This window comes from Myotis yumanensis, unplaced genomic scaffold, assembly GCF_028538775.1.
Source record: "Myotis yumanensis isolate MYYU_CA2020_CCGP unplaced genomic scaffold, mMyoYum1.0.hap1 SCAF_20, whole genome shotgun sequence".
NCBI lineage: Eukaryota > Metazoa > Chordata > Mammalia > Chiroptera > Vespertilionidae > Myotis > Myotis yumanensis.
The window spans coordinates 10,805,625-10,829,833 of NW_027223771.1; the positions used below are offsets into that span (position 1 = coordinate 10,805,625).

Genomic DNA, 24,209 nt, shown 5'->3' on the forward strand with positions numbered 1-24,209 from the left:
TGTCCGGGTGTCCGCGTGTCCGGGTGTCCGCGTGTCCGCGTGTCCGCGTGTCCGGCTGTCCGCGTGTCCGCGTGTCCGGGTGTCCGCGTGTCCGGGTGTCCGCGTGTCCGGGTGTCCGCGTGACCGGGTGTCCGCGTGAACGGGTGTCCGCGTGTCCGCGTGTCCGGGTGTCCGGGTGTCAGCTTGTCCGCGTGTCCGCGTGTCCGGGTGTCCGCGTGTCCGGGTGTCCGCGTGTCCGGGTGTCCGGGTGTCCGCGTGTCCGCGTGTCCGGGTGTCCGGCTGTCCGGCTGTCCGCGTGTCCGGGTGTCCGGCTGTCCGGCTGTCCGCGTGTCCGCGTGTCCGGGTGTCCGGCTGTCCGCGTGTCCGGGTGTCCGGGTGTCCGCGTGTCCGCGTGTCCGGGTGTCCGGCTGTCCGGGTGTCCGCGTGTCCGCGTGTCCGGGTGTCCGGGTGTCCGGCTGTCCGCGTGTCCGGGTGTCCGGCTGTCCGCGTGTCCGGGTGTCCGGGTGTCCGCGTGTCCGGGTGTCCGGCTGTCCGGGTGTCCGCGTGTCCGCGTGTCCGGGTGTCCGGCTGTCCGCGTGTCCGGGTGTCCGGGTGTCTGGCTGTCCGCGTGTCCGGGTGTCCGGGTGTCCGGGTGTCCGCGTGTCCGGGTGTCCGGGTGTCCGCGTGTCCGGGTGTCCGCGTGTCCGCGTGTCCGGCTGTCCGCGTGTCCGGGTGTCCGGGTGTCCGGGTGTCCGCGTGTCCGCGTGTCCGCGTGTCCGGGTGTCCGGGTGTCCGCGTGTCCGGGTGTCCGGGTGTCCGGGTGTCCGGGTGTCCGCGTGTCCGGGTGTCCGGGTGTCCGCGTGTCCGGGTGTCCGCGTGTCCGCGTGTCCGCGTGTCCGGGTGTCCGGGTGTCCGGCTGTCCGGCTGTCCGCGTGTCCGGGTGTCCGGGTGTCAGGCTGTCCGCGTGTCCGGGTGTCCGGGTGTCCCGGTGTCCCGGTGTCCGGGTGTCCGCGTGTCCGCGTGTCCGGGTGTCCGGGTCTCCGCGTGTCCGGGTGTCCGGGTGTCCGGGTGTCCGTGTGTCCGGGTGTCCGGGTGTCCGCGTGTCAGGGGGTCAGGGTGTCCGCGTGTCCGGGTGTCCGCGTGTCCGGGTGTCCGCGTGTCCGGGTGTCCGGGTGTCCGGGTGTCCGCGTGTCCGGGAGTCCGGGTGTCCGCGTGTCCGCGTGTCCGGGTGTCCGGCTGTCCGCGTGTCCGGGTGTCCGGGTGTCCGGCTGTCCGCGTGTCCGGGTGTCCGGGTGTCCCGGTGTCCCGGTGTCCGGGTGTCCGCGTGTCCGCGTGTCCGGGTGTCCGGGTCTCCGCGTGTCCGGGTGTCCGGGTGTCCGGGTGTCCGCGTGTCCGGGTGTCCGGGTGTCCGCGTGTCAGGGTGTCAGGGTGTCCGCGTGTCCGGGTGTCCGCGTGTCCGGGTGTCCGGGTGTCCGGGTGTCCGCGTGTCCGCGTGTCCGGGTGTCCGCGTGTCCGGGTGTCCGCGTGTCCGGGAGTCCGGGTGTCCGCGTGTCCGCGTGTCCGGGTGTCCGGGTGTCCGCGTGTCCGGGTGTCCGCGTGTCCGGGTGTCCGAGAGGGAAGACGAGGCAGGTGCGGGAGGTGGGACTTGGCGGCCCTGCGTGGAAGAGAAAGGACAGCACCCTGGGCAGTGGGGGGCTCAGCTGTGACCCCGCTTCAGTTTGGGGTGAGGGTTACAGGGAAGGGGGGGCAAGGGAGGGCAGGGGTGAGGTGTCCACGGAGGCCGGGGGTGAGGAGCCTGAGAAAGATGCTTCCATGACAGAAATGAATCTTTTTCTTTCTCTTTTAAAAAATGTATCTGTAGCCCTGACCGGTGTGGCTCAGTGGATAGAGCGTCGGCCTGCAGACTGGAGGGTCCCGGGTTTGATTCCGGTCAAGGGCATGGACCTTGGTTGCAGGCACATCCCCAGTGGGGGGTGTGCAGGAGGCAGCTGATCGATGTTTCTGACTTTCTATCCCTCTCCCTTCCTCTCCGTAAGAAATCAGTAAAATATATTTAAAAAGAAAGAAAGAAAGCTAACTTGAAACCAAAGTAAGAGAACATTAAAAAAAATGTATTTGTATTGATTTCAGAGAGGAAGGGAGAGAGAAACATCAGTGATGAGAGAGAATCGTGGATCGGCTGCCTCCTGGGGATGGAGCCCACAACCCGACCGGGAATCGAACTCGTGACCTCCTGGTTTCTAGGTCGTCGCTCAACCACGGAGCCCTGCCAGCCGGGCAGTAGTGAGTCTTGCAAGAACAGACCGGGGTTCCCTGTCCAGAACGCTGAGGGGGCCAGGACGGGTTCGGGAAAACAGCTGGGCAGGGTTGCTGTGACCACCCTGCAGTTCCAACCGTCCAGCTGCCTCAGCATCAGTCACACGTGGGTGGGTTGACGTGTGACATCAGAAGAAGTGAAGCAGGATCAGGTAGTTTAGTCCAATACAGCGGTTCTCAACCTTCCTCACGCCGCGGCCCTTTAACACGGTTCCTCATGCTGTGGGGACCCCCGATTTCATGGTTACAAATTGGACATCATGAAAGCATCGTGATCAATCACAGAAACAATCTGTAATTATAGATGTGTTTTCCGATGGTCTTAGGCGACCCCTGTGAAAGGGGCGTTCGGCCCCCAAAGGGGTCGCGACCCACAGGTTGAGAACCGCTGGTCCAATAGGTTTGTCTTGGAAACAGGAGTGAAGTCCCAAGGCCGTCCTTGGGTCACGTCGGACTCGACGTAGGTTACGTCGCCATCTCCCATTTATTTATAATAAAAATAAGTTCCGTCATTTCGGCGTATGTGCATACGTATGTGCGTTATGTTTTCTGTTATTTATTTGTCACAAGGAAAGGTCAGGAAATGTTATCTTTCTTTTACATTTTTTTACCGTTTCCCTTCGTGACTGCTGTGTACTGCGCCGTGTGAGTGACGTAGGTGCTTATGCAGGTGGGTTCCGACTGACGGCGAAAATCGAGTTACGTCGCCGTAGGAACGGATCCCCGCGTGACCCGAGGACCTGCTGTGCACATCCTGTCTGATAAAAGCCCAGTATGCTAAGTGTCTGGTCCACCGGTCGACTGTTCAACCAATCAAAGCGTAATATGCTAATGGTAGGCTAAGGCTGCTCAGCCACTCGCTATGACGTGCACTGACCACCAGGGGGCACAGAGTCGACCAGTCGCTATGACACGCCCTGACCACCAGGGGGCAGTCGACCAGTCGCTATGACGTGCACTGACCACCAGAGGGCAGACTTTCGACTGGTCGACCAGTCGCTATGACGTGCATTGACCACCAGAGGGCAGACAGTCGACTGGTCGACCAGTCGCTATGACGTGCCCTGACCACCAGGGGGCAGACAGTTGACCAGTCGCTATGACACGCCCTGACCACCAGGGGGCAGTCGACTGGTCGCTATGACGTGTACTGACCACCAGGGGGCAGACAGTCGACTGGTCGACCAGTCGCTATGATGTGCACTGACCACCAGGGGGCAGACAGTCGACTGGTCGCTATGATGTGCACTGACCACCAGGGGGCAGTTGACTGGTCGCTATGACGTGTACTGACCACCAGGGGGCAGACAGTCGACTGGTCGACCAGTCGCTATGACGTGCCCTGACCACCAGGGGGCAGATGCTCCAACTGGTAGGTTAGCTTGCTGCTGGGGTCCGGCCGATTGGGACTGAGCAAGACGGGCTGGACACGCCCTGGAGCGCTTGAAATCTGGGCTGAGGGACACCCCCCCCCCCCCCGCCCGTGCATGAAATTCATGCACTGGGCCTTTAGTATATATATACATACATACACACACACACACACACACACACACACCCCATTCACCAGTCCGAAGCTGTTGTGACCACTCCCTTGTCTGTGAGGACGGAATGAGTACGGGGCGGCTGCCGGCGGGTGGTCTGTGGGAGGCCTCCACGGTGCCTTGCACGGTGGTGTTGTTGTTGCTTTTTCGTTCTGATGTTGTTCCCGCGTACTAGGCTTTGTATCATTTCATTCATTCATTTATTTAAGTCTTCATTATTGAACGTGTTACAGGTGTCCCCCTTTCCCCCCATACACCCCTCCAGCCCATCCCCATCCCCCACCCCAGGCCTTCACCCCCCTATTGTCTGCACCCATGGGCCATGCATACGTGCATACAAGGTCTTTGGTTGATCACCCCCCTCCCACCCCCACCCACCCCCGCCTTCCCTCTGAGGTTCTGCCCTCTGTTCCATGCTTCCGTGTCTCTGGATCTATTTTGTTCATCAGTTTATTTTGTTCATTAGATCCCACATAGGAGTGAGATGATGGGATACATGTCTTTCTCTGACTGGCTTATGTCACTTAGCACGATGCTCTCCAGGTCCCTCCATGCTGTCTCAGAGGGTCAGAGATCCTCCTTTTTCATGGCTGTGTAGTATTCCACGGTGTAGATGGACCATAGCTTTTGATCCACTCGTCTGCTGACGGGCACTTGGGCTGTTTCCACATCTTAGCTATTGGAAGGATTGTTTTTATTATTGGTAACCCCCCCCCGCCCGATCGATAGGGATGTCCCTGTCATTCCTCCGTTGGCCGAGGTAACAGAGATCTTGAGTTTGATGACAACTTCTCCAGCGAAATTCCTGGAGGCGCCCCCTGTCCCTCGTCCATCCGCTTTCTTTCTGACCAGTCCCCTGTACTAAACCCTCAGATCTGTGGGGCATGGTGTCCCTGCCCCCTGCGAATCTCTAACAACTTTTGTTTAGTACATTTTTATTGATTTCAGAGAGGAAGGGAGAGGGAGAGGAAGAGAGACATCCATGATGAGAGAGAATCATGGACCAGCTGCCTCCTGCACGCCCCACACTGGGGATGGAGCCCAGAACCCGGCATGTGCCCTGACCGGGAATCGAACCCGTGACCTCCTGGTTCCTAGGTTGATGCTTGACCGCTGAGCCACGCCGGCCAGGCCCGCATCTCTAACTTCTTTGAGCAAAGGTAGAGTCTCAAGGGCTATGGCTCCGGGTTGGAGCCCAAGAGAGGATTCAGATTGGACCGCGCTCCGTGCTGGGCTGCCACCAGCTCCCCTCCGGCCGCTCCTGTGCACCCCTCCCTCCTCCCCCTCCCCCTCCCCCCCTCCCTCCCCCCGCTCTGCCCTGAGGTGGTTTCCTTGCAAAGAATAACAGCTTGGCAAACAGAGCCGGGTGGATGGACCAGGAGGCACGCACACTTACTTAGGAGCCCTTCCCTGCACGGGGTGCAAAGGTCACAGCCTGTCGCCTCTCCACCCCACCCCACCCACCCCACCCGCCGGTCCCTGGTCCCAGCGGACGGACGGCGGGCACCAGCGGGCTCCCCTGCACTCTGGGTCTAGGCCAGTGATGGTGAACCTACGACACGCGTGTCAGAGGTGACCCGCGAACTCATTTTTGGGTTGATTTTTCTTTGTTAAATGGCATTTAAATATATAAAATAAATATCAAAAATATAAGTCTTTGTTTGACTCTGGTTGCAAAGATCCAAAAACTTCTCTATGTGACACGGCCCCAGAGTGAAGTTAGGGTTTTTCAAAATGCTGACACGCGAGCTCGAAAGGTTCGCCGTCGCTGGCCCAGGTGGTGGCAGGTGAGGGTGGAGCCCTCACACCTCGTCTTGTTCAGGCGACAGGAGCCAGGTTGGCACCCCCGACCTGCGCCGTGCGGGTCCCCTGTGTGGGTTTTAGCTTAAGGTCCCACCAGTTACCCCGGGGGAGGCGGGGCTCCTGGAAAAGTAGGGTTTGGCCCCCAGATGTTGCCACGGCGCTCTGGGTGGGGGTCGCGTCGCCTGCGGCCTCTGACACCCCCTCCTCGCAGGTGCACGGGTCCCCGATACTGTGCGGTGGCCGATGGCCCCCGGCCCCTCTGTGCTCCGGACTAGAGCGTGGAGGACCCCCCGCCCCCGGCATCTTGGGTGCCGTGTCTCTGTGTTATTTATTTCACCTCTTTTTGGGGTGGACTGTCAGCATTTCTGATTTCTATAAAATGCTGGAGGTTTGCCCGGCTGGTGTGGCCCAGTGGTCGACCTGTGAACCAGGAGGTCCGGGTTCGATTCCTGCTCAGGGCACAGGCCGGGGTTGCGGGCTCCATCCCCAGTGGGGCCGTGCAGGAGGCGGCCAACCCATGATTCTCTCTCATCATGGATGTGTCTGTCTCTCTCTCTTCCTTCTTCTCTGAAATCAATGAAAAAAACCTTCTATCTAATAAAGAGGGACTATGCAAATTGACCATCACGCTATCACAAAGATGGCAGCACCCACAGCGGAGGCCGATTTCCCCTAATGAGCCTGAATGAGCAATCAGCAGGAACCTGAGGCTTGACGGGGGACCTCAGGCCACGCCCCCCGCCAGGCCGGGCTTGACAAGGGTGGGGCCGGCCGGGTCTGGGTCCCGCGCGATTTCGAGGCGCACGCGGGTGGGCGGGGACTTGACTCTGGGTCCCACGGCGCGCCCCCGACTCTGACAGGAGGGAGGTTTTCATACACATCTTACTAATTTCCTTTCATCTCTGACACTTCTATTACAGAGAAAGGGCAAATAGCAACATTAAAATACTTCCTCTATGCCGAAACCGGTTTGGCTCAGTGGATAGAGCGTCGGCCTGCGGACTGAAAGGTCCTGGGTTCGATTCCGGTCAAGGGCACGTACATTGGTTGTGGGCACATCCCCAGTAGGAGGTGTGCAGGAGGCAGCTGGTCGGTGTTTCTCTCTCATCGATGTTTCTAACTCTCTATCCCTCTCCCTTCCTCTCTGTAAAAAATCAATAAAATATATTTAAAAAAAAATACTTCCTCTAGTTAATTCCCTTTTAATGTGCACGGATTTTGTGCACCGGGCCACCAGTGTAAAAAAAAAATAAGATAAAATCCTGGAGGTTTGAATTGGTTGGATGTGGACACGGTGCCGGAGGGGACCCAGCGGGAGCCCCTTGGGGAGCCCCACGGCTTCTGCCAAAGGCACGGAGCGACACCTGTAAGAAAAGGCCTGATTTTCCCCCCGCCCCCCCCCCCCCGAAAGGGTTTAATTGAGCAACTACTACGGGCCGGGTGCCGAGCTGTCTTCTGGGGAAACGGGGGAGCAAACGCCACTCAGCCCCTGCCTGGCGCTACTCACAGCTGAGCGAGCGGGCGGAGAGTCACGCGGGGTCACCCCCTCTCCGGGCGGGGCGGGGGCCGGCAGAGAACGGAGGGGTGACCCCGCCACCCCCATCGGCCTACGAAAGCCACGTGGTGGCTTTACAAACAGAACGACGAGGCTTTCCGGGTCGTCACGAACATCCGCGAGGGGAATTCAAATGCGAACTAACACAACGCGAGGGTTTTTTTTGTTGTTCTTATTTTTAGAGCCGTGCCGATGTCGCCAGCCCCGTCGGCAGCCGGGTTCGCGGCGCGGTCGCCTGGGGTCCTTTGCCCCCATCCGCTGTGCTGGGCGGGTTGCACGTCCCCCGAGAAATAAAAGGGACGCACGCGGCCGCCCGGCTCATGTCACCCTCTTTTAGGAAATATTTTGCTCGAAGAAGAACACTTCCAGGCCTGGCCGGTGTGGCTCAGTGGACAGAGCGCCGGCCCGCAGACCGAAGGGTCCCGGGTTCGATTCCCCGGTCAAGGGCACGGACCTCGGTTGCAGGTTCCCGGGCCTTGGTCGGGGCGCGTGCAGGAGGCCACCCATCGGGGTGTCTCTCTCACATGGATGTTTCTCTCTGCCTCTCGCTCTCCCTTCCACTCTCTCTAAGAATCAGGGGGAACATATCCTCGGGGGAGGATTCAACAAAAAAACCAACAAAAAAACAACAAACAAACTTCTGGGGTCCAGCCAGCCTTCCCCATGCACCCCCTGTGCCCGGCTGCCCGACACAGGGGCCCCCCGCTCAGTGCCGGGGAGCGAAGGCGCTGGGGTGAATAGCTGGTCTCCAGGGGTGTCCAGCCCGTCGCTAACGCAGGGACGACGTTAGGCAGGCGACTGGCCCCCCCACTTTCCTCCTGCCGGGCGGAGAGAGGGCTGGTGCAGGTCAGTGAGCCTCACAAACCAGCGTCTCCATTTCCTGCCGCCCGCCGGGCACACGGGCACCGGGCACCCACACCCCCGAGCCCCCCAAACCCTGCAAAGCCACACCGCCGGCCTTCCTCCTCCCCTTCCACCCCCCCCCCCCCCCCCCGTGGCTGAGAATGGCCCCCCCTCTCCATTCATTGGCCCAGGCTGGACATTTCATTTTTTAATTTTTTTGGCTTTTTTTTCATTTAATTCTTATTATTTTTGTGAATCCTCCCCCGAAGATGTTTTCCATTGTAGGGAGAGTGGAAGGGAGGGGGAGAGACAGAGAGAAACATCGAGGGCCCGGGCCGGGGGAGGAGCCTGCCACCGAGGTCCGTGCCCTGGACCGGAATCGAACCCGGGACCCTTCGGTCCGCAGGCCGACGCGCTACCCACTGAGCCACCCCGGCCGGGGCGGACACTACTTCTAATTGCTCACCCACCTGGTTAATCACACGCCACTGATTGGAGGCCGGTGGTGTGCGCCCGGTGGCGCGGGGCCTGAGGAGGCACGTGGGCCGGGGTGGCCTTCCAGCGAGCGGAGGGAAGAAAGGGGCTTTGTTCCCGGGGGTCAGGGCGGCCACTGGGAGCGTCCCCCGCGGGGAGGGGGGTGGTGGACGGGAGGCGGGTTTGGGAAACGGTTCCGGCTGCTGAGTGAGGCCGGCCGGGCAGGGACGGGGGACCAGGCAGGGACGGGGGGCCGGGCAGGGACGGGGGGCCGGGCAGGGACGGGGGGACCGGGCAGGGACGGGGGGGGCCGGGCAGGGACGGGGGGAGCAGGCAGGGACGGGGGGAGCAGGCAGGGACGGGGGACCAGGCGAGGGACGGGGGGAGCAGGCAGGGACGGGGGGAGCAGGCAGGGACGGGGGGCCGGGCAGGGACGGGGGGAGCAGGCAGGGACGGGGGGGAGCAGGCAGGGACGGGGGGCCGGGCAGGGACGGGGGGGCCGGGCAGGGACGGGGGGAGCAGGCAGGGCCGGGGGGCCGGGCAGGGACGGGGGGACCAGGCAGGGACGGGGGGAGCAGGCAGGGACGGGGGGGCCGGGCAGGGACGGGGGGGGCCGGGCAGGGACGGGGGGAGCAGGCAGGGACGGGGGGCCGGGCAGGGACGGGGGGAGCAGGCAGGGCCGGGGGGCCGGGCAGGGACGGGGGGACCAGGCAGGGACGGGGGGACCAGGCAGGGACGGGGGGGGCCGGGCAGGGACGGGGGGACCGGGCAGGGACGGGGGGGCCGGGCAGGGACGGGGGAGCCGGGCAGGGACGGGGGGGCAGGCAGGGACGGGGGACCAGGCAGGGACGGGGGACCTGGCAGGGACGGGGGGGACCAGGCAGGGACCGGGGGGAGCAGGCAGGGATGGGGGGAGCAGGCAGGGACGGGGGGGCCGGGCAGGGACGGGGGAGCCGGGCAGGGACGGGGGGGACCGGGCAGGGACGGGGGAGCGGGCAGGGACGGGGGGAGCGGGCAGGGACGGGGGGACCGGGCAGGGACGGGGGGAGCAGGCAGGGACGGGGACTTGGAGAGGGGCACCTGAGCCCCTGCGTTTCTGGGGGGACTCCAGCTCCCCAACTGGTAGACCGCACGTGGTAGGTGAGCGGCACGGTGGCCCGGCCCCGGTTCTGTCCCTGGGGGTTAAGGTTGCTGGGGTCCCGGTTTGGGGGGGACCTGAGGGAGGCGGCCGGGGGGTCGTGACTCAGGGCCCCACCTGCTCTCGGACTCGAGGGTGTGAGGCCAGCTGTCCTGGGTCCTCTTTATGCCGAAGGGCTTCCAGCCCGACCCTCGGGGCAGGACGTGGACAGCTCTCCTGTGGACGTCCCCCAGGTCCCGGGGTGGGCGTGGCCGCCCCTCTGTCCCCTCCCCTCTGTCCCCTCCCCCAGGGCCAGGGACGTCCCCTCCCCTCTGGCCTCCTGCTGCCCCGGTGGGACCACCCTCACCTCACCGCCCATCCCCCTGCGGCCGGCTCTCTGCCCCCGAGTGTGACCGCTCGCTCCTCTGTCCCCGTCCTCCCGGGTCCCAGGGCCCAGCGTCCAGTCTCCCTCCCGGACCCTCCCGTCCTCGGAGCAGACCACGCGGGTCGCCTGCCGACCACAGCTCAGTGCCACGGCCTCCTCTCTCTCTCTCTCTCTCTTTTTTAAAAAATATATTCTTGCCCTGACCAGTGTGGCTCAGTGGATAGAGCCTCGGCCTGCGGACTGAAGGGTCCCGGGTTCGATTCCGGTCAAGGGCATGTACCTGGGTTGCGGGCACATCCCCAGTAGGAGGTGCGCAGGAGGCAGCTGGTCGATGCTTCTCTCTCGTCGATGGTTTCTAACTCTCTACCCCTCTCCCTTCCTCTCTGTAAAAAATCAATAAAATATATTAAAAAATATATATATTCTTACTAGAGGCTCGGTGCACGAAATTCGTGCACTGGGGGGGGGGTCCCCCTCAGCCTGGCCTGTGCCTTCTCACAGTGCGGGAGCCCGGCGATCGACCGCCCCAAAGAGGTCGGCCGGAGCCCGGGGTCCCACCTCCGCACCCCGAATGCAGCGTCAAGCCCCGGCCCACCCCGGGCGTCCACTGCGCACGCAGGGCCTCATGACCACACAGGCTTTTATTAGAATAGACTGATCTCAGAGAGGGAGGGAGGGAGAGAGAGAGAAACATCCGTGATGAGAGAGAATCAGGGATCGGCTGCCTCCTGCACGCCCCACACTGGGGATGGAGCCCGCCACCCGGGCATGTGCCCTTGGTCAGAATCGAACCCAGGACCCTTCGGTCCACAGGCCGACGCTCTATCCACTGAGCCACACCAGCCAGGGCTCTCGAGCCTCAGGTTCATTCATTCGTCTCCATCCTTCATGCAGCAGATGTGTGTCACCTGTCGGCCTCCGTCATCACGGTCCTCCCTTCTGCTGGGGGCCTTCCTGGTGTGGCCGCTTCCCTGGGTCACCCCGGTGGGAACCGACTGAGGGCTGAGCGGCCGGTTCGCCACCAGGGGGCGCCTGCACACAGGTGGTTCAGCCCCTCCAGCCTCACCTGCTTCAGAATCACCCGGAAGGAAGCCTGTGTTGAGCATCGACCTACGAAACGGGGGAGGGGGGGGACCCGGGTTTGATTCCTGCTCAGGGCACAGGCCCAGGTTGCGGGCTCGATCGCCAGTAGGGGGTGTGCAGGAGGCAGCCGATCCCTGATTCTTTTTCATCATTGATGCTTCTCCCTCTCCTTCCTCTCTGAAATCAATACAAACGTATTAAAAAAATAATAATCATCACCAGGGAGGGGCTGCCCCTCCCAGAGGCCCCGTCAGCAGAGGGATGGCATTTCTGACAGGTCCCCAGGCGACGGCCCATGGCGCTGGCCCCCGGGCCACCCACCCCCCCGAGGTCCGCAGAGGCAGCTGAGCCTCGGAACCAGCTGTGCCCACCGCCAACTCACTCACCTGGCTCAGGGCTCCGGGAATCGCCCTGATGTTGGGCTCTGTAGACCCATTTCACAGATGAGTACGTCGAGGCTTGGGTGAGCGGCAGAGCCGAGACCCCCCCGCCCCCCTTCCCCGTTCTCACCCTGACTGTGTCCTCTCCCCACTCGTGTCAAGCAGGCATTCCTGTTTCCGTGGGGACGGCCCCTCCCACCACGGCTGTGTTTTTATCGGAAATCCTTATGCGTCGCCCCTCCATCTTTCCCACCATCTTCCACGAAGGTTGCCGTTTCCGTGGCCTTTCCACGGGATGATCTGAGGGTCCTGTTCTGTATTCAGGTTCCCGAATCTGCGCACCACGCTCGATGGGTTTAAATTCTCTTTAGGCCCGGCTGGCGTGGCTCCGTGGTTAAGCGTCAACCTAGGAACCAGGAGGTCAGGGTTCGATTCCTGGTCAAGGGCACAGGCCCGGGTTGCGGGCTCCATCCCCAGTGTGGGGCGTGCAGGAGGCAGCCGGTCCATGATTCTCTCTCCTCATGGATGTTTCCCTCTCTCTCCCTCTCCCTTCCTCTCTGACATCAATAAAAATATTAGCCCTGACCGGTGTGGCTCAGTGGATAGAGCGTCGGCCTGCGGACTGAAGGGTCCCGGGTTCGATTTCCGGTCAAGGGCATGTACCTTGGTTGCGGGCACATCCCCAGTAGGGGGGTGTGCAGGAGGCAGCTGATCGGTGTTTCTCTCTCATCGATGTTTCTAACTCTCTATCCCTCTTCCTTCCTCTCTGTAAAAAAATCAATAAAATATATGTTAAAAATAAAAAATAAAAATATTAAATAAATAAGTCCTCTTTAGAACGGGAGATTTGGAAAAAGACAAAGGCGCCTGGATAAAAGGGAAAAGATGCTCACGTGATGGGTTGCCTCGCGCCTTCTCGGCTGGCGTAGGGGGTCCTGGGGGGCTGTACGTCCTCCTGAGATAGAGGGGGGGTCGTTGGTGACTCCTCAACAAGACAGAATAAGAGATGGAGAAGGCGAGATTTCAGCAAAGAAATGCTAGAAAGTTATTTATCCAACCGCCCGAGCCACCTGGCCAGGGCTTGAGACTTCTTTTTATTTTAAATATTTTCTTTTTATTGATCTCAGAGAGGAAGGGAGAGATAGAAACATCCATGATGAGAGAGAATCACGGATCCGCTGCCTCCTGCACGCCCCCCACTGGGGATGGAGCCCGCGACCCGGGCCTGTGCCCTTGACTGGGAATCGAACCCTGACCTCCTGGTTCCTAGGTTGACGCTCAGCCACGGAGCCACGCCGGCCGGGCTGGAGACTTCTTAGTAATTGGTTTTGCACGTACAACGCGTAGCTTTAACCTGGTGGTGGTGGGTTACCCACAGGACACGCTGTGCGTGCTGTGCAGCGATACGTGGATGTTCCGGGGTCAGCGACCGGGAGAGTTGAGACATCGCGTGCGTACAGGGAGGCTTCCCGTCCTCGCTCCTCTGCAGGGGGTGTGTCCGTGGGAACGTGAACCCCGAGACTGAGCGGGAAGGTCCCGGGGCCTGGTTCGTGTTGAAATCTTATAGGTGTCGGTGGGACCATAGGGTCATCGGGGGGAAGGTTCAGGGAGGCCAGAAACGATGCCTAGAATAATAAAAGGGTGATATGGTAATTAGACCAGAAAGCCGAACGACCTTCCGGACGTCCTTCCTGACGAAGCTGGGGCCGAGGGAAGCCGGCTGGGATCCCGGGTGCCTGCGGGGGGCTGGAGGGGAGAAGCAGGGTGCTGGCAGCCGGGGGAAGGAAGGCCTACTCTTGCACGAATTTTTGTGCATCGGGCCTCTAGTATGTAAATAAAAAGATATATACGTATACATATATACACATACACACACATGTGTGTGTGTGTGTGTGTGTGTGTGTATATTGGGGGTGGGGGTGGGGGTCCCTCAGCCCAGCCTGCACCCTTTCCAATCTGGGACCCCTCGGGGGATGTCCGACTGCTGGTTTAGGCCCGATCCTTAACCGGCAGTCGGACATCCCTCTCGCAATCCGGGACCGCTGGCTCCTAACTGCTCACCTGCCTGCCTGCCTGATCGCCCGTAATCATTCTGCCGGCCTGCTTGCCCCCAACTGCCCCCCCACCAGCCTGCTCACCCCCAACTGCCCCCCCCCACCAGCCTGCTCACCCCCAACTGCCCCCCCCACCAGCCTGCTCTCTACCAACTGCCCCCCCACCAGCCTGCTCACCCCCAACTGCCCCCCCACCAGGCTGCTCTCTACCAACTGCCCGCCCTGCTGGCCTGATCGCCCCCAACTGTCCCCCCTGCCGGCCTGATCGCCTCTAACTGCCCCCCCCCTTCCCCCGGCTGGCCTGCTTGCCCCCAACTGCCCCTCCCCTGCCAGCCTGATCGTCTACCTGCCTCTGCCTCAGCCCCGCCACCATGGCTTTGTCCGGAAGGACGCCCAGAAGGTCTCCCGGTCTAATTAGCATCTTCCCTTTTATTAGTATAGATAAACATCTTTTTATTGATGTCAGAGAGGAAGGGAGAGGGAGAGAGCGAGAGAAACATCCATGAGGAGAGAGAATCCTTGACCCGCGGCCTCCCGCACGCCGCCCACGGGGGCTGTGCCCGCGCCCTGGGGGGCTCCCATGCCCGGCCTTCCTTCTAGACGGGGCGGATCCCCCTCCCTCCCGTGCCCACCGGGAGGAATCCAGTCTGATCTGTCCAGGAAATGCCTCTCTGATGGTCTCGATATCTCCAGCGGATGTGGTGGCTGCCCCCGAAATCCAGGTCCCCCATTCCCCCCTGCCCCCCGTTTTCCGGAGCCCAAGCAGTTAACGCCTGGGATCTCTGCTGCAAATACATTGATCAGTATGCGCGGCGGCTGTCTCCTCGGCGGTGAAGGTAAACAGAGCCGAGATGGCATCTTCTGAGCGGAATACCAATGGGGCTGGTTTCCGCCCGGCGGGGCCCCCCGAACCCCCCCATATTCTTCCTGCTCGGATGACGGGGCCTCCGCAGAAGGTGCGGGCCTCCGAGAAGGAAGGCGGCGGTGGAGTCTCTGAAAAGGTAGGGCCCTGGCGTGGGCTGTGCTCGCTGGGAGAGGACTCGCCCGCGGGGGGTGTCCTTGGGGGTCAGCCTGCCCCCCTCGCTCCCCTCCCCGCCCCCAACCCCGACAGCCTGGCTGGTTTATTTCCCTGTTCGTGCGAATCTCGTTCAGATACTCTAGGACCTCGGTGGTCGGCAGACTCATTCGTCAGCAGAGCCCAATAGCAGCAGCACGACGATTGGAATTTCTTTTGAGAGACAAATTTTTTAAACTTAAACACTATAAATAAAAAGATATATACATATACATATATATACATACATATACATATATACACATATACACACACATAGGTGTGTGTGTGTGTGTGTGTGTATATTAGAGGCCCGGTGCACGAAAATTTGTCCATGGGGGTGGGGGTGGGGGTCCCTCAGCCCAGCCTGCACCCTTTCCTAAGGCTGAGGAAGAGCCACACTCAAGGGGCCAAAGAGCCGCATGTGGCTCGAGAGCCACAGTTTGGCGACCACGGCTCTAGGTTATTGCATTGAGAAAGTTTGCATGTCAATCGTTGCTTTTCTTTTCCCCAAAGAGAAAATGAAGGAATGCCCCTCTTATTTTTTAAAGCTTTCAAATATATATATATTTAATACATATTTATATTTATTTATTTAAAATATATTTTATATATATATATATATATATATATACACACACACATACACACACACACACACACACACACACACACTTGAGGCCCGTTGCACAAAATTCCTGCAAGAGTAGGCCCTTGCAGCCACGGCGGCTGCCTCGATCCTGTGGCTGCAGCCTTGGCTTCGTCCGGAAGGTCTTCCGGAAGGACATCCGGTCTAATTAGCATATTACACTTCTATTATTATAAATATATATTTTTATTTCAGAGAGGAAAGGAGAGAGAGAGATTAGGAACATCAATGATGGGAGAGGGGGAGAGAATCACGGACCGGCTGCCTCCTGCACGCCCCCCACACCGGGGATCGAGTCCGCAACCCGGGCATGTGCCCTTGACGGGAATCGAACCCCGGACCCTTCCGCCCGCAGGCCGGTGGTCTTATCCACTGAGCCACACCGGCTAGAGCTAGAGCCCCATTTTTTTTAGAGCCACCTCTGTGGGAGAAAGGAATGCCCTGACCAGCCCCATTTCTCTTGTTTAAAAAATATTTTAAAAATGGATTTATGGAGAGAGAGGAAGAGAGAGAGAGAGAGAGAGAGAAACATCCATGAGGAGAGAGAAGCACGGATCGGCTGCCTCCTGCACGCCCCCCACTGGGGATGGAGCCCACAACCCGGGCCTGTGCCCTGACCGGGTTTCGAACCCTGACCTCCTGGTTCCTAGATCGACGCTCACCCACTGAGCCACACCGGCCGGCCGGGCGCAGTTCCATTTCGTACCTGGAGCAGAGATAGCGAGGAGGCCAGCCCTCGGAATAAATGCAGGGAGGACCGTACAGCCGCCCCTGCCTCCACTCCCCTGCCGTCCTCGGGGCCAGCCCCTCGCAGGGCGGATCTGAGAGGCCCGATCCAGCCGTGTTTTTCCTCCTCCTCCTCCTCCCCCTCCTCCTCCTTCTCCTGCGGTTCTCTGCCCTGAGCAGTTTCGTGTGGGAGGGTCAGGTGACCAGGCTCGTTAGCATCCTGTGCCGGTGACGGTGACACAGGCGTCTTTGCGGGGCTGACATCATCCCTTACCCGCCCGGAGGCCCCTGTCGGCTCTGTCTCTCTCAGGCCCTGCCCTTCCTCCCAGGACCTCCATTCATTCCGAGCAGCAGCCGTGCAGGTACGAGGCGAATGGGCAGCCGGGCGGCCCTGGCCCGGGTGGGGGAGGCCGTGGCCAGGGACTGGCTGCTCTGGGACAGTGAGGGTCCAGCTGAATCTAAAGGACTGCTGGGGCCCGGCTGGCGTGGCTCCGTGGCTGAGCAGCGAGCTAGGAACCGGGAGGTCACGGGTTCGAATCCCAGTCAGGGCACAGGCCCGGGTGGCGGGCTCCATCCCCAGTGGGGGGCGTGCAGGAGGCAGCCGGTCCATGGTTCTCTCTCATCATGGATGTTTTTTTTTTCTCTCCCTTCCTCTCTGAAATCGATAAGGTTAAAAATATATATAACATTTTTGATTTTATGATTCTTTTAAAAATTCATTTTATTTTATTTTTATTTTTTTACAATATACAAAATAAGTCAGTCTCCATGTGGCGTCCACTTCTGGTCCTTGGGTATCAGGGCTCTTCTGTCCTGCGAGTTTTTTGTTGATTTTTCAGGAAGCTTTTCTGTATTTTAGTTGTAATACCGGTTTGTTCCTGGGAGCATGTCCGCCCGTGCAGCACCCACTTACTCTGCCATAATTTTTAATCCTTTCCAAAAATATATATATATACATATTTCTTTTTAAAATACTTTTGCTGCCCTAACTGGTTTGGCTCAGTGGATAGAGCGTTGACCTTCGGACTGAAGGGTCCCGGGTTCGATTCCCGTCAAGGGCATGTACCTTGGTTGCAGGCACATCCCCAGTGGGAGATGTGCAGGAGGCAGCTGATCGATGTTTCTCTCTCATCGATGTTTCTAACTCTCTATCCCTCTCCCTTCCTCTCTGTGAAAAATCAATAAAATATATTTTAAAAATATTTTTACTGATTTCAGAGAGGAAGGGAGAGGGAGAGATTGAAACATCAATGGTGAGAGAGAATCATTGATTGGTTGCCTCCTGCATGCCCCCCACTGGGGATGGAGCCCGTCCTTGACTGGGAATCGAACCCGGGACCCTTCAGTCCGCAGGCCGATGCTCTATCCACTGAACCATACCAGCTAGGGCTAAATTATATACATACATATACACACACACACACACACACACACACACATATAATAGAGCAGGGGTGGGCAACCTTTCTGTGAGTGCGTGCCAAAACCAGCAAAATCTCTGACTCAAAATTCTTCTGCGTGTGCCAACCCTAACTTTTGGAGAACATGTTACGCCTACTGGATATCTCTTAAGGTGTCTGTATGTGAAGAACCTTGAAGAAATAATAAAATTCATTCGAATGACAAAAACACAGCCTATGATGATGACAAATACATTTATTTTTTAATGTCTACATGTTATGTAAAACTATTTATCTAAGATGCACCTGCACTGAATTTATCTGAAAAATAAAAAAGTCGATATTAAGAAAAAAATTGTAGCCCTGACCGGTGTGGCTCAGCGGATAGAGCGTCGGCTTGCAGACTCAAGGGTTCCAGGTTCGATTCCGGTCAAGGGCATGTACCTCGGTTGCGGGCACATCCCCAGTGGGGAGCGTGCAGGAGGCAGCTGATCGGTGTTTCTCTCTCATCGATGTTTCTAACTCTCTATCCCTTCCCCTTCCTCTCTGTGAAAAACCAATAAAAAAATATATATTTAAAGAAAAGAAAAGAAAAAAAATGTAAATGGAAGATTATAAGAGAGGGTTTCGCGTGCCAGCAAAAGTTACCGGCGTGCCGTGTTCGGCACGCGTGCCAGGGGTTGCCCACCCCTGAACTAGAGGCTCAGTGCACGAAGTCATGCGCGGTTAGGGTCCCTGGGCCTAGCCTGCGATCAGGGCCATTTTCCGCCCGCTCGCCAGTCCCTGGCCGCCGCCAGCCAGCCGGTTCCCCTCGCCGGCCCCCGGCCTCATAGCGACTGGTCAAGCGGTCATTCCGGTTGTTACGCTTATGGTCTGGGCTGTTATTATATAGGACTAGAGGCCTGATGCACGAATTCGTGCACAGGCGGGGTCCCCCTGGGTGGCCTGCAGGGATCGGCCGAAACCCGCAGTCCAACGCCGCCTGCAGCTCCTTCCTGCCGCTCCCGCTCATCTGGCCCCACTGTGCCTGCTGCGGGCTCGCGCCCAATCAGTTCCGATCGGGAGAGGCTCGCACTGCCACAGCAGCGCTCACCAGCCATGAGCCCTGTGTCTGGCGCCCTCCCAAGGGGAGTGGCCTGCGGGATCGGGCTGAAACCGGCTCTCCGACATCCCCCGAGGGGTCCCGGATTGCAAGAGGGCGCAGGCCAGGCTGAGGGACCCCACTGGTGCACGATCAGGCCAGGAAGGGACAGCAGGAGGGCTCCAGGGCATGTCCGGCCCGTCTCGCTCAGTTCCAATTGGCTGGACCCCAGCAGCAAGCTAACCTACCGGTCGGAGCATCTGCCCCCTGGTGGTCAGTGCACATCATAGCGACTGGTCGACTGTCTGCCCCCTGGTGGTCAGTGCATGTCATAGCGACTGTCTGCCCCCTGGTGGTCAGTGCACGTCATAGCGACTGGTCGACTGCCCCCTGGTGGTCAGTGCATGTCATAGCAAGTGGTTGAGCAGCCTTAGCATATCATTAGCATATTACGCTTTGATTGGTTGGTTGGTTGTTCTGCCATTCGGTCTGTTTGCATATTACCCTTTTATTATATAGGATTTTGAAAACACCGCGAGGAAGTTAATTTGGTGAAGAGAGGGAAGGGAGCCTTGTTGCCCCAGGACATAGCACGTGCAAAGGCCCTGGGGCGGGAGGGACTGTGGTGTGTCCCAGGCGGTGTAGCCTGACTACACGGGAGCTGGGGGATCATGGCAGGGACCCCCCCTGCCCCCCATTTGTGCTGAGAGTGAAGAGTAGCGGCAGAGGGGACCAGCAAGGGCTGGATGGTCAGGTCTGGCTTCCGTGGGGAGAATGCGTGGGAGGGAAAGAGTGGGCGCGGGAGACCACGGAGGCCCTGAGCGCAGCCGGCAGCGGAAGCCAGAGGAAGGGTGACCTTTCGGAGGCGACGGCAGGCCTGGGGGCGGGGGGGGGGCTGGGCGTGGGAATCGGTGAGGAAACGGGGCTGGTGCCCAGGGCCGGAGTGTGAGCAGCGGCACCGCGAAAGGATGGGGCCGAGGAGGCCGCGAGGGGCCTCCGGTCTGGAGCGGAGGGAGCTGCCCTGGGGCCTGAGAGGCGGGTGGAGCGGGGGCAGGGGGGGGGGGGAGAAACCAGGATCGGGCGCTGGAGATGGGGCTGGGGTGCTGGGGGCGGGGGAGCCACGCCCGTAGAGCGGGGGGCAGGGAAGGGAGTGTTTGCCTTCATGGGAAGTGACCCCTGTGACCATGTCAGCTCCCTGCTGGGGGGACAGGACAGAGGTCTGAGGGCAGAGGGCTGCAGGGAGAACGGCCGTGAGGAGACCTCCCCGTGAGACCGAGGGGGCCCTGGGACCTTGCCCCTCCCTGTGACCTTGCCCCTCCACTGTGACCTTGCCCCCGTGACCTTGTCCCTCCCCCATGACCTTGCCCTCGTGACCTTGCCCCTCCCTGTGACCTTGCTCTCCCGTGACCTTGCCCCTCCCCCAAGACCTTGGCCTCGTTACCTTGTCCCTCCCCCATGACCTTGCTCCCCTGCGACCTTATCTCCCTGTGACCTTGCCCCTCCCCTGTGACCTTGCCCCGCCTGGCAGGTGTTCTCTGGTTCCCCTGGGAATTCCGTTCCTGTCTGGGGGTGGGGAGGGTGTTGCCATGTGGCCATCTGGTCAGCAGAACGCGTTCACGTCCGTCTCCTTTCACGTGCTGTCAGCCCTCAGCTGCTGGGGGTAGGGGGAGGGTCGTGGGCTTCCCTCGCTGGGAGAGCAGCCAACGGCCAGTTCTGATTTCCAGGCACAGCCCTGGGAGGGGGTCTCTTCCAGCCTGAGCTCTCCTGAACGCAGAGGCAGGCGTGAGGTGGTGGCTTTAAAATACATAAATGGGCCCGGCCCGTGTGGCTCAGTGGGTAGAGCGTCGGCCTGCGGACTGAAGGGTCCCGGGTTCGATTCCCGGTCAGGGCACAGGCCCGGGTTGCGGGCTCCATCCCCAGTGGGGGGCGTGCAGGAGGCAGCCGATTGAAGATTCTCATCACTGATGTTTCTATCTTTCTCCCTTTCCCTTCCTCTCTGAAATCAATAAAAATATATATATTTCTAAAAAAGAAACATCCACGATGAGAGTGAATCATGGACCGCCTGCCTCCTGCACGCCCTGCACTGGGGATCGAGCCCACAACCCGGGCCTGTGCCCTGACCGGGAATCGAACCCTTGACCTCCTGGTTCATAGGTCGACACTCAACCGCGGACGAACCGCTTGGGATGGGGGGTACCCCTTTCCAGAGGGCAGAAGCGGAGCCCCGACGGGAGGGGCTCCCCGAGTCCCCGAAGTGACACGTCAGGGCAGCCCCCCGACCTGGGTCCTAGGGCTCTCGTCCCCGGGGGGTGCTCCCGGGGCCCTCCGGCCACCCCCTTGCTTTCCCGGGACTGACAGAACCTTCTCTCCTCTTTGCTGAATTCCAGAAATGGCCTCAGACCTCCCGGGATCGGTGACGCTGCCCGTGGCGCCCATGGCGGCCGCCGGACAGGTGCGGATGGCCGGGGCCGTGCCCGCCCGCGGAGGGAAGCGGCGCTCCGGGTAAGCAGCCTCGCCCGGCGTGTCGGGCACCGGGCTTCCTGCGCGTCGAGCCGCTCGCTGGACCCGTGAGGGACAGCCCCGTGGTTTGGGCTGCAGCTCGCAGCTGGGAACCGCTGTTTGCTCGTCTGGGTGGGGAGAGAGCTCTGTGATCGCTCCCCGCGAGGGGCTCCCCCGGCCAGCTCCCCGCCCCCCCAGCTCCAGCTGCTTGGGCTACAAGAGTCTTTGCTCGGCCCGGCCGGTGTGGCTCATTGGCTGAGCGTCGTCCTAGGAACCAGGAGGTCACAGGTTTGATTTCCGGTCGGCGCACAGGCCCGGGTTGCGGGCTCGATCCCCAGTGTGGGGCGTGCAGGAGGCAGCCGGTCCGTGATTCTCTCTCATCACTGATGCTTCTCTCTCTCTCTCTCTCTCTCTCTCTCTCCCTTCCTCTCTCTGAGATCAAAATATATATTTTTTAAAAAGTGGAAGGTACTGTGTCCTCAGGACTTGCGATTTTTTCTGTGCTGCCGATAAGCGTTGAGATGTGTGGGGTCCCGGGAGCCGGGGGGAGGAGGTGGTCAGCCTGGGGACGTGAACAGCCTGTGTCCTGCTGTCCGTCCTGGGCTCATCCCATGTCATGCTGTTCCGGTGGCCAAATCCGATGGCTGCCCACATGTGTGATCATACGTGCAGGTGGGAGGCACAGTCTTGTGGTCCCTGATTTATTTACTAGAGGCCCAGTGCACAAAATTCATGCACCAGGGCGGGGGGGGGGGGGTCCTTCAGCCCGGCCTGCACCCTGTCAAATCCAGCAGTCGGACATCCTGTGGGATCGGGCCCAAACTGGCAGTTGGACATCCCTCCCGCAGTCCGGGACCGCTGGCTCCTAACCGCTCTCCCCTGCCGGCCTGATCGGCCCTAACTGCCCTCCCCTGCCGGCCTGATCGCCCCTAACCGCTCTCCCCTGTGGACCTGATCGCCCCTAACCGCTCTCCCCTGTGGACCTGATCGCCCCTAACCGCTCTCCCCTGTGGACCTGATCGCCCCTAACCGCTCTCCCCTGTGGACCTGATCGCCCCGAACCGCTCTCCCCTGCCGGCCTGATCGCCCCGAACCGCTCTCCCCTGCCGGCCTGATCGCCCCGAACCACCTCTGCCTCAGCCTCTGCCACTGTGGCTTTGTCTGGAAGGACATCTGGAAGATGTCCGGTCTAATTAGCATATTACCCTTTTATTAGTATAGATGTTAAACCCTCACTCGAGGATATTTTTCCATTGATTCTTAGAGAGAGTGGAAGGGAGAGGGAGAGACGGAGAGAAACATCGATATGAGAGAGACACATCGATGGGTTGCCTCCTGCACGCGCCCCAACCAGGGCTCGGGCCGGGGAGGAGCCTGCAACGGAGGTCCGTGCCCTTGACCAGAATCGAACCCAGGACCCTTTGGTCCGCAGGCCGACGCTCTATCCACTGAGCCATACCAGCTAGGGAGAGCTCAGAATTTTATTTATTTTTATTTCAATATATTTATGTTGATGTCAGAGGAAGGAAGAGGGAGAGAGAGAGAGAAACATCCATGATGAGAAAGAATCATGGACCGGCTGCCTCCTGCACGCCCCACGCTGGGGATCGAGCCCGCAACCCGGGCACATGCCCTTGACCGGAATCGAACCTGGGACCCTTAGGTCCACAGGCCGAAGCTCTATCCACTGAGCCACACCAGCCGGGGCGAGCTCAAAGGCATTTTAAAGAGCCTCCCACACCCACTTGAGGTTTGGCCTCATTGCTTCCCTCCCCCCCCCCATCCTTTTAGGAGTTTTGAGAATTCGATCTCTTTTTTTTTTCCTGAACCCTGAAATGTTTGTGACAGTTCCCGGCACGGACGCCAGGTGGCGGTGTGGCTCCACGGCTGGCTGTGAGCTGCGTTACCGTAGAATCCTCACTCAGCAAGTCCTGCCTCCCGGCCGCGTAGGCTCCCGGCCGCTCCCGGCTGGTGCCCCCGGATGCCCGACAGCGTGGTCGGGGGCACGTCTGTCCCTCCCGGTGGCAGCTCTGCGGTTTCTGTGGTTTTCTTTCGTTTTAAAAAAATTCTTTTATTGATTTCAGAGAGGAGGGGAGAGGGAGAGAGAGAGAGAAACATCCATGATGAGAGAGAATCATGGACCGGCTGCCTCCTGCACGCCCACACTGGGGATGGAGCCTGCAACCCGGGCCTGTGCCCTGACGGGGAATCGAACCCTGACCTCCTGGTTCCTAGGTCGACGCTCAGCCACGGAGCCACGCCGGCCGGGCCCCTTGGGTGTGTGTCCTGTGAATGCGGCACGAAGTTAAGGAAAAAGGGAAATCTGGCTGCAGGATAAGTGAAGTGGGGAGCAGTGCCCCCACGATGGGGGGAGACGGGGGGCGTGGACCCTCTGGCACCGCCCGAAGCGACCACGCTGCCCGAGGGGGATTCTGACAGAGACTCCTTCACGTTTGCACACGGCCCCAACCGTTAATGACCGCTGCTCGCGCGGGTGACCTTTCATTTGACCTTTCCTTGTCCGGAACCCGTGTGAGGGTCGGGGAGAGAGACCGATTCCTGCTCTGGGGCGGGTGGGACGGTTGGACAGCCGTGTGTCTGACGGCACGTAGCCCCCTCTGTACCTGCTGCTCCTTCGCCATTAAAAGTACCACCTGTGACCTCACTCACCTGTGACCTCGCGCACCCGTGACCTTGTGCACCTGTGACCTTCCTCACCTGTGACCTGCTCACCTGTGACCTTGGGCACCTGTGACCTTCCTCACCTGTGACCTTCCTCACCTGTGACCTGCGCACCCGTGACCTTGCTCACCCGTGACCTTGCTCACCCGTGACCTCGCTCACCCGTGACCTTCCTCACCTGTGACCTTGCGCACCTGTGACCTTGCTCACCCGTGACCTTGCTCACCCGTGACCTCGCTCACCCGTGACCTCACGCACCTGTGACCTCTCACCTGTGACCTTGCTGACCTGTGACCTCGCGCACCCGTGACCTCACGCACCTGTGACCTCGTGCACCTGTGACCTCTCACCTGTAACCTTGCTCACCCGTGACCTTGCATACCTGTGACCTTGCGCACCTGTGACCTCGAGCACCTGTGACCTCGTGCACCTGTGACCTCTCACCTGTAACCTTGCTGACCTGTGTTACCTCACTCACCCGTGACCTCGCTCACCCGTGACCTCACGCACCTGTGACCTCGTGCACCTGTGACCTCTCACCTGTAACCTTGCTCACCCGTGACCTTGCACACCTGTGACCTT

General features: G+C 60.1%; 1 protein-coding gene across 1 annotated transcript in view; it reads left to right on the forward strand.

The window, feature by feature from the left end:
* The window catches only part of ARNT2 (aryl hydrocarbon receptor nuclear translocator 2), an 84,465-nt gene that overhangs the window by 1,666 nt on the left and 58,590 nt on the right, over positions 1-24,209 (forward strand). The window contains 1 exon segment of the mRNA XM_070400450.1: positions 20,834-20,948. Coding sequence (XP_070256551.1) covers positions 20,834-20,948 — 115 coding nt within the window.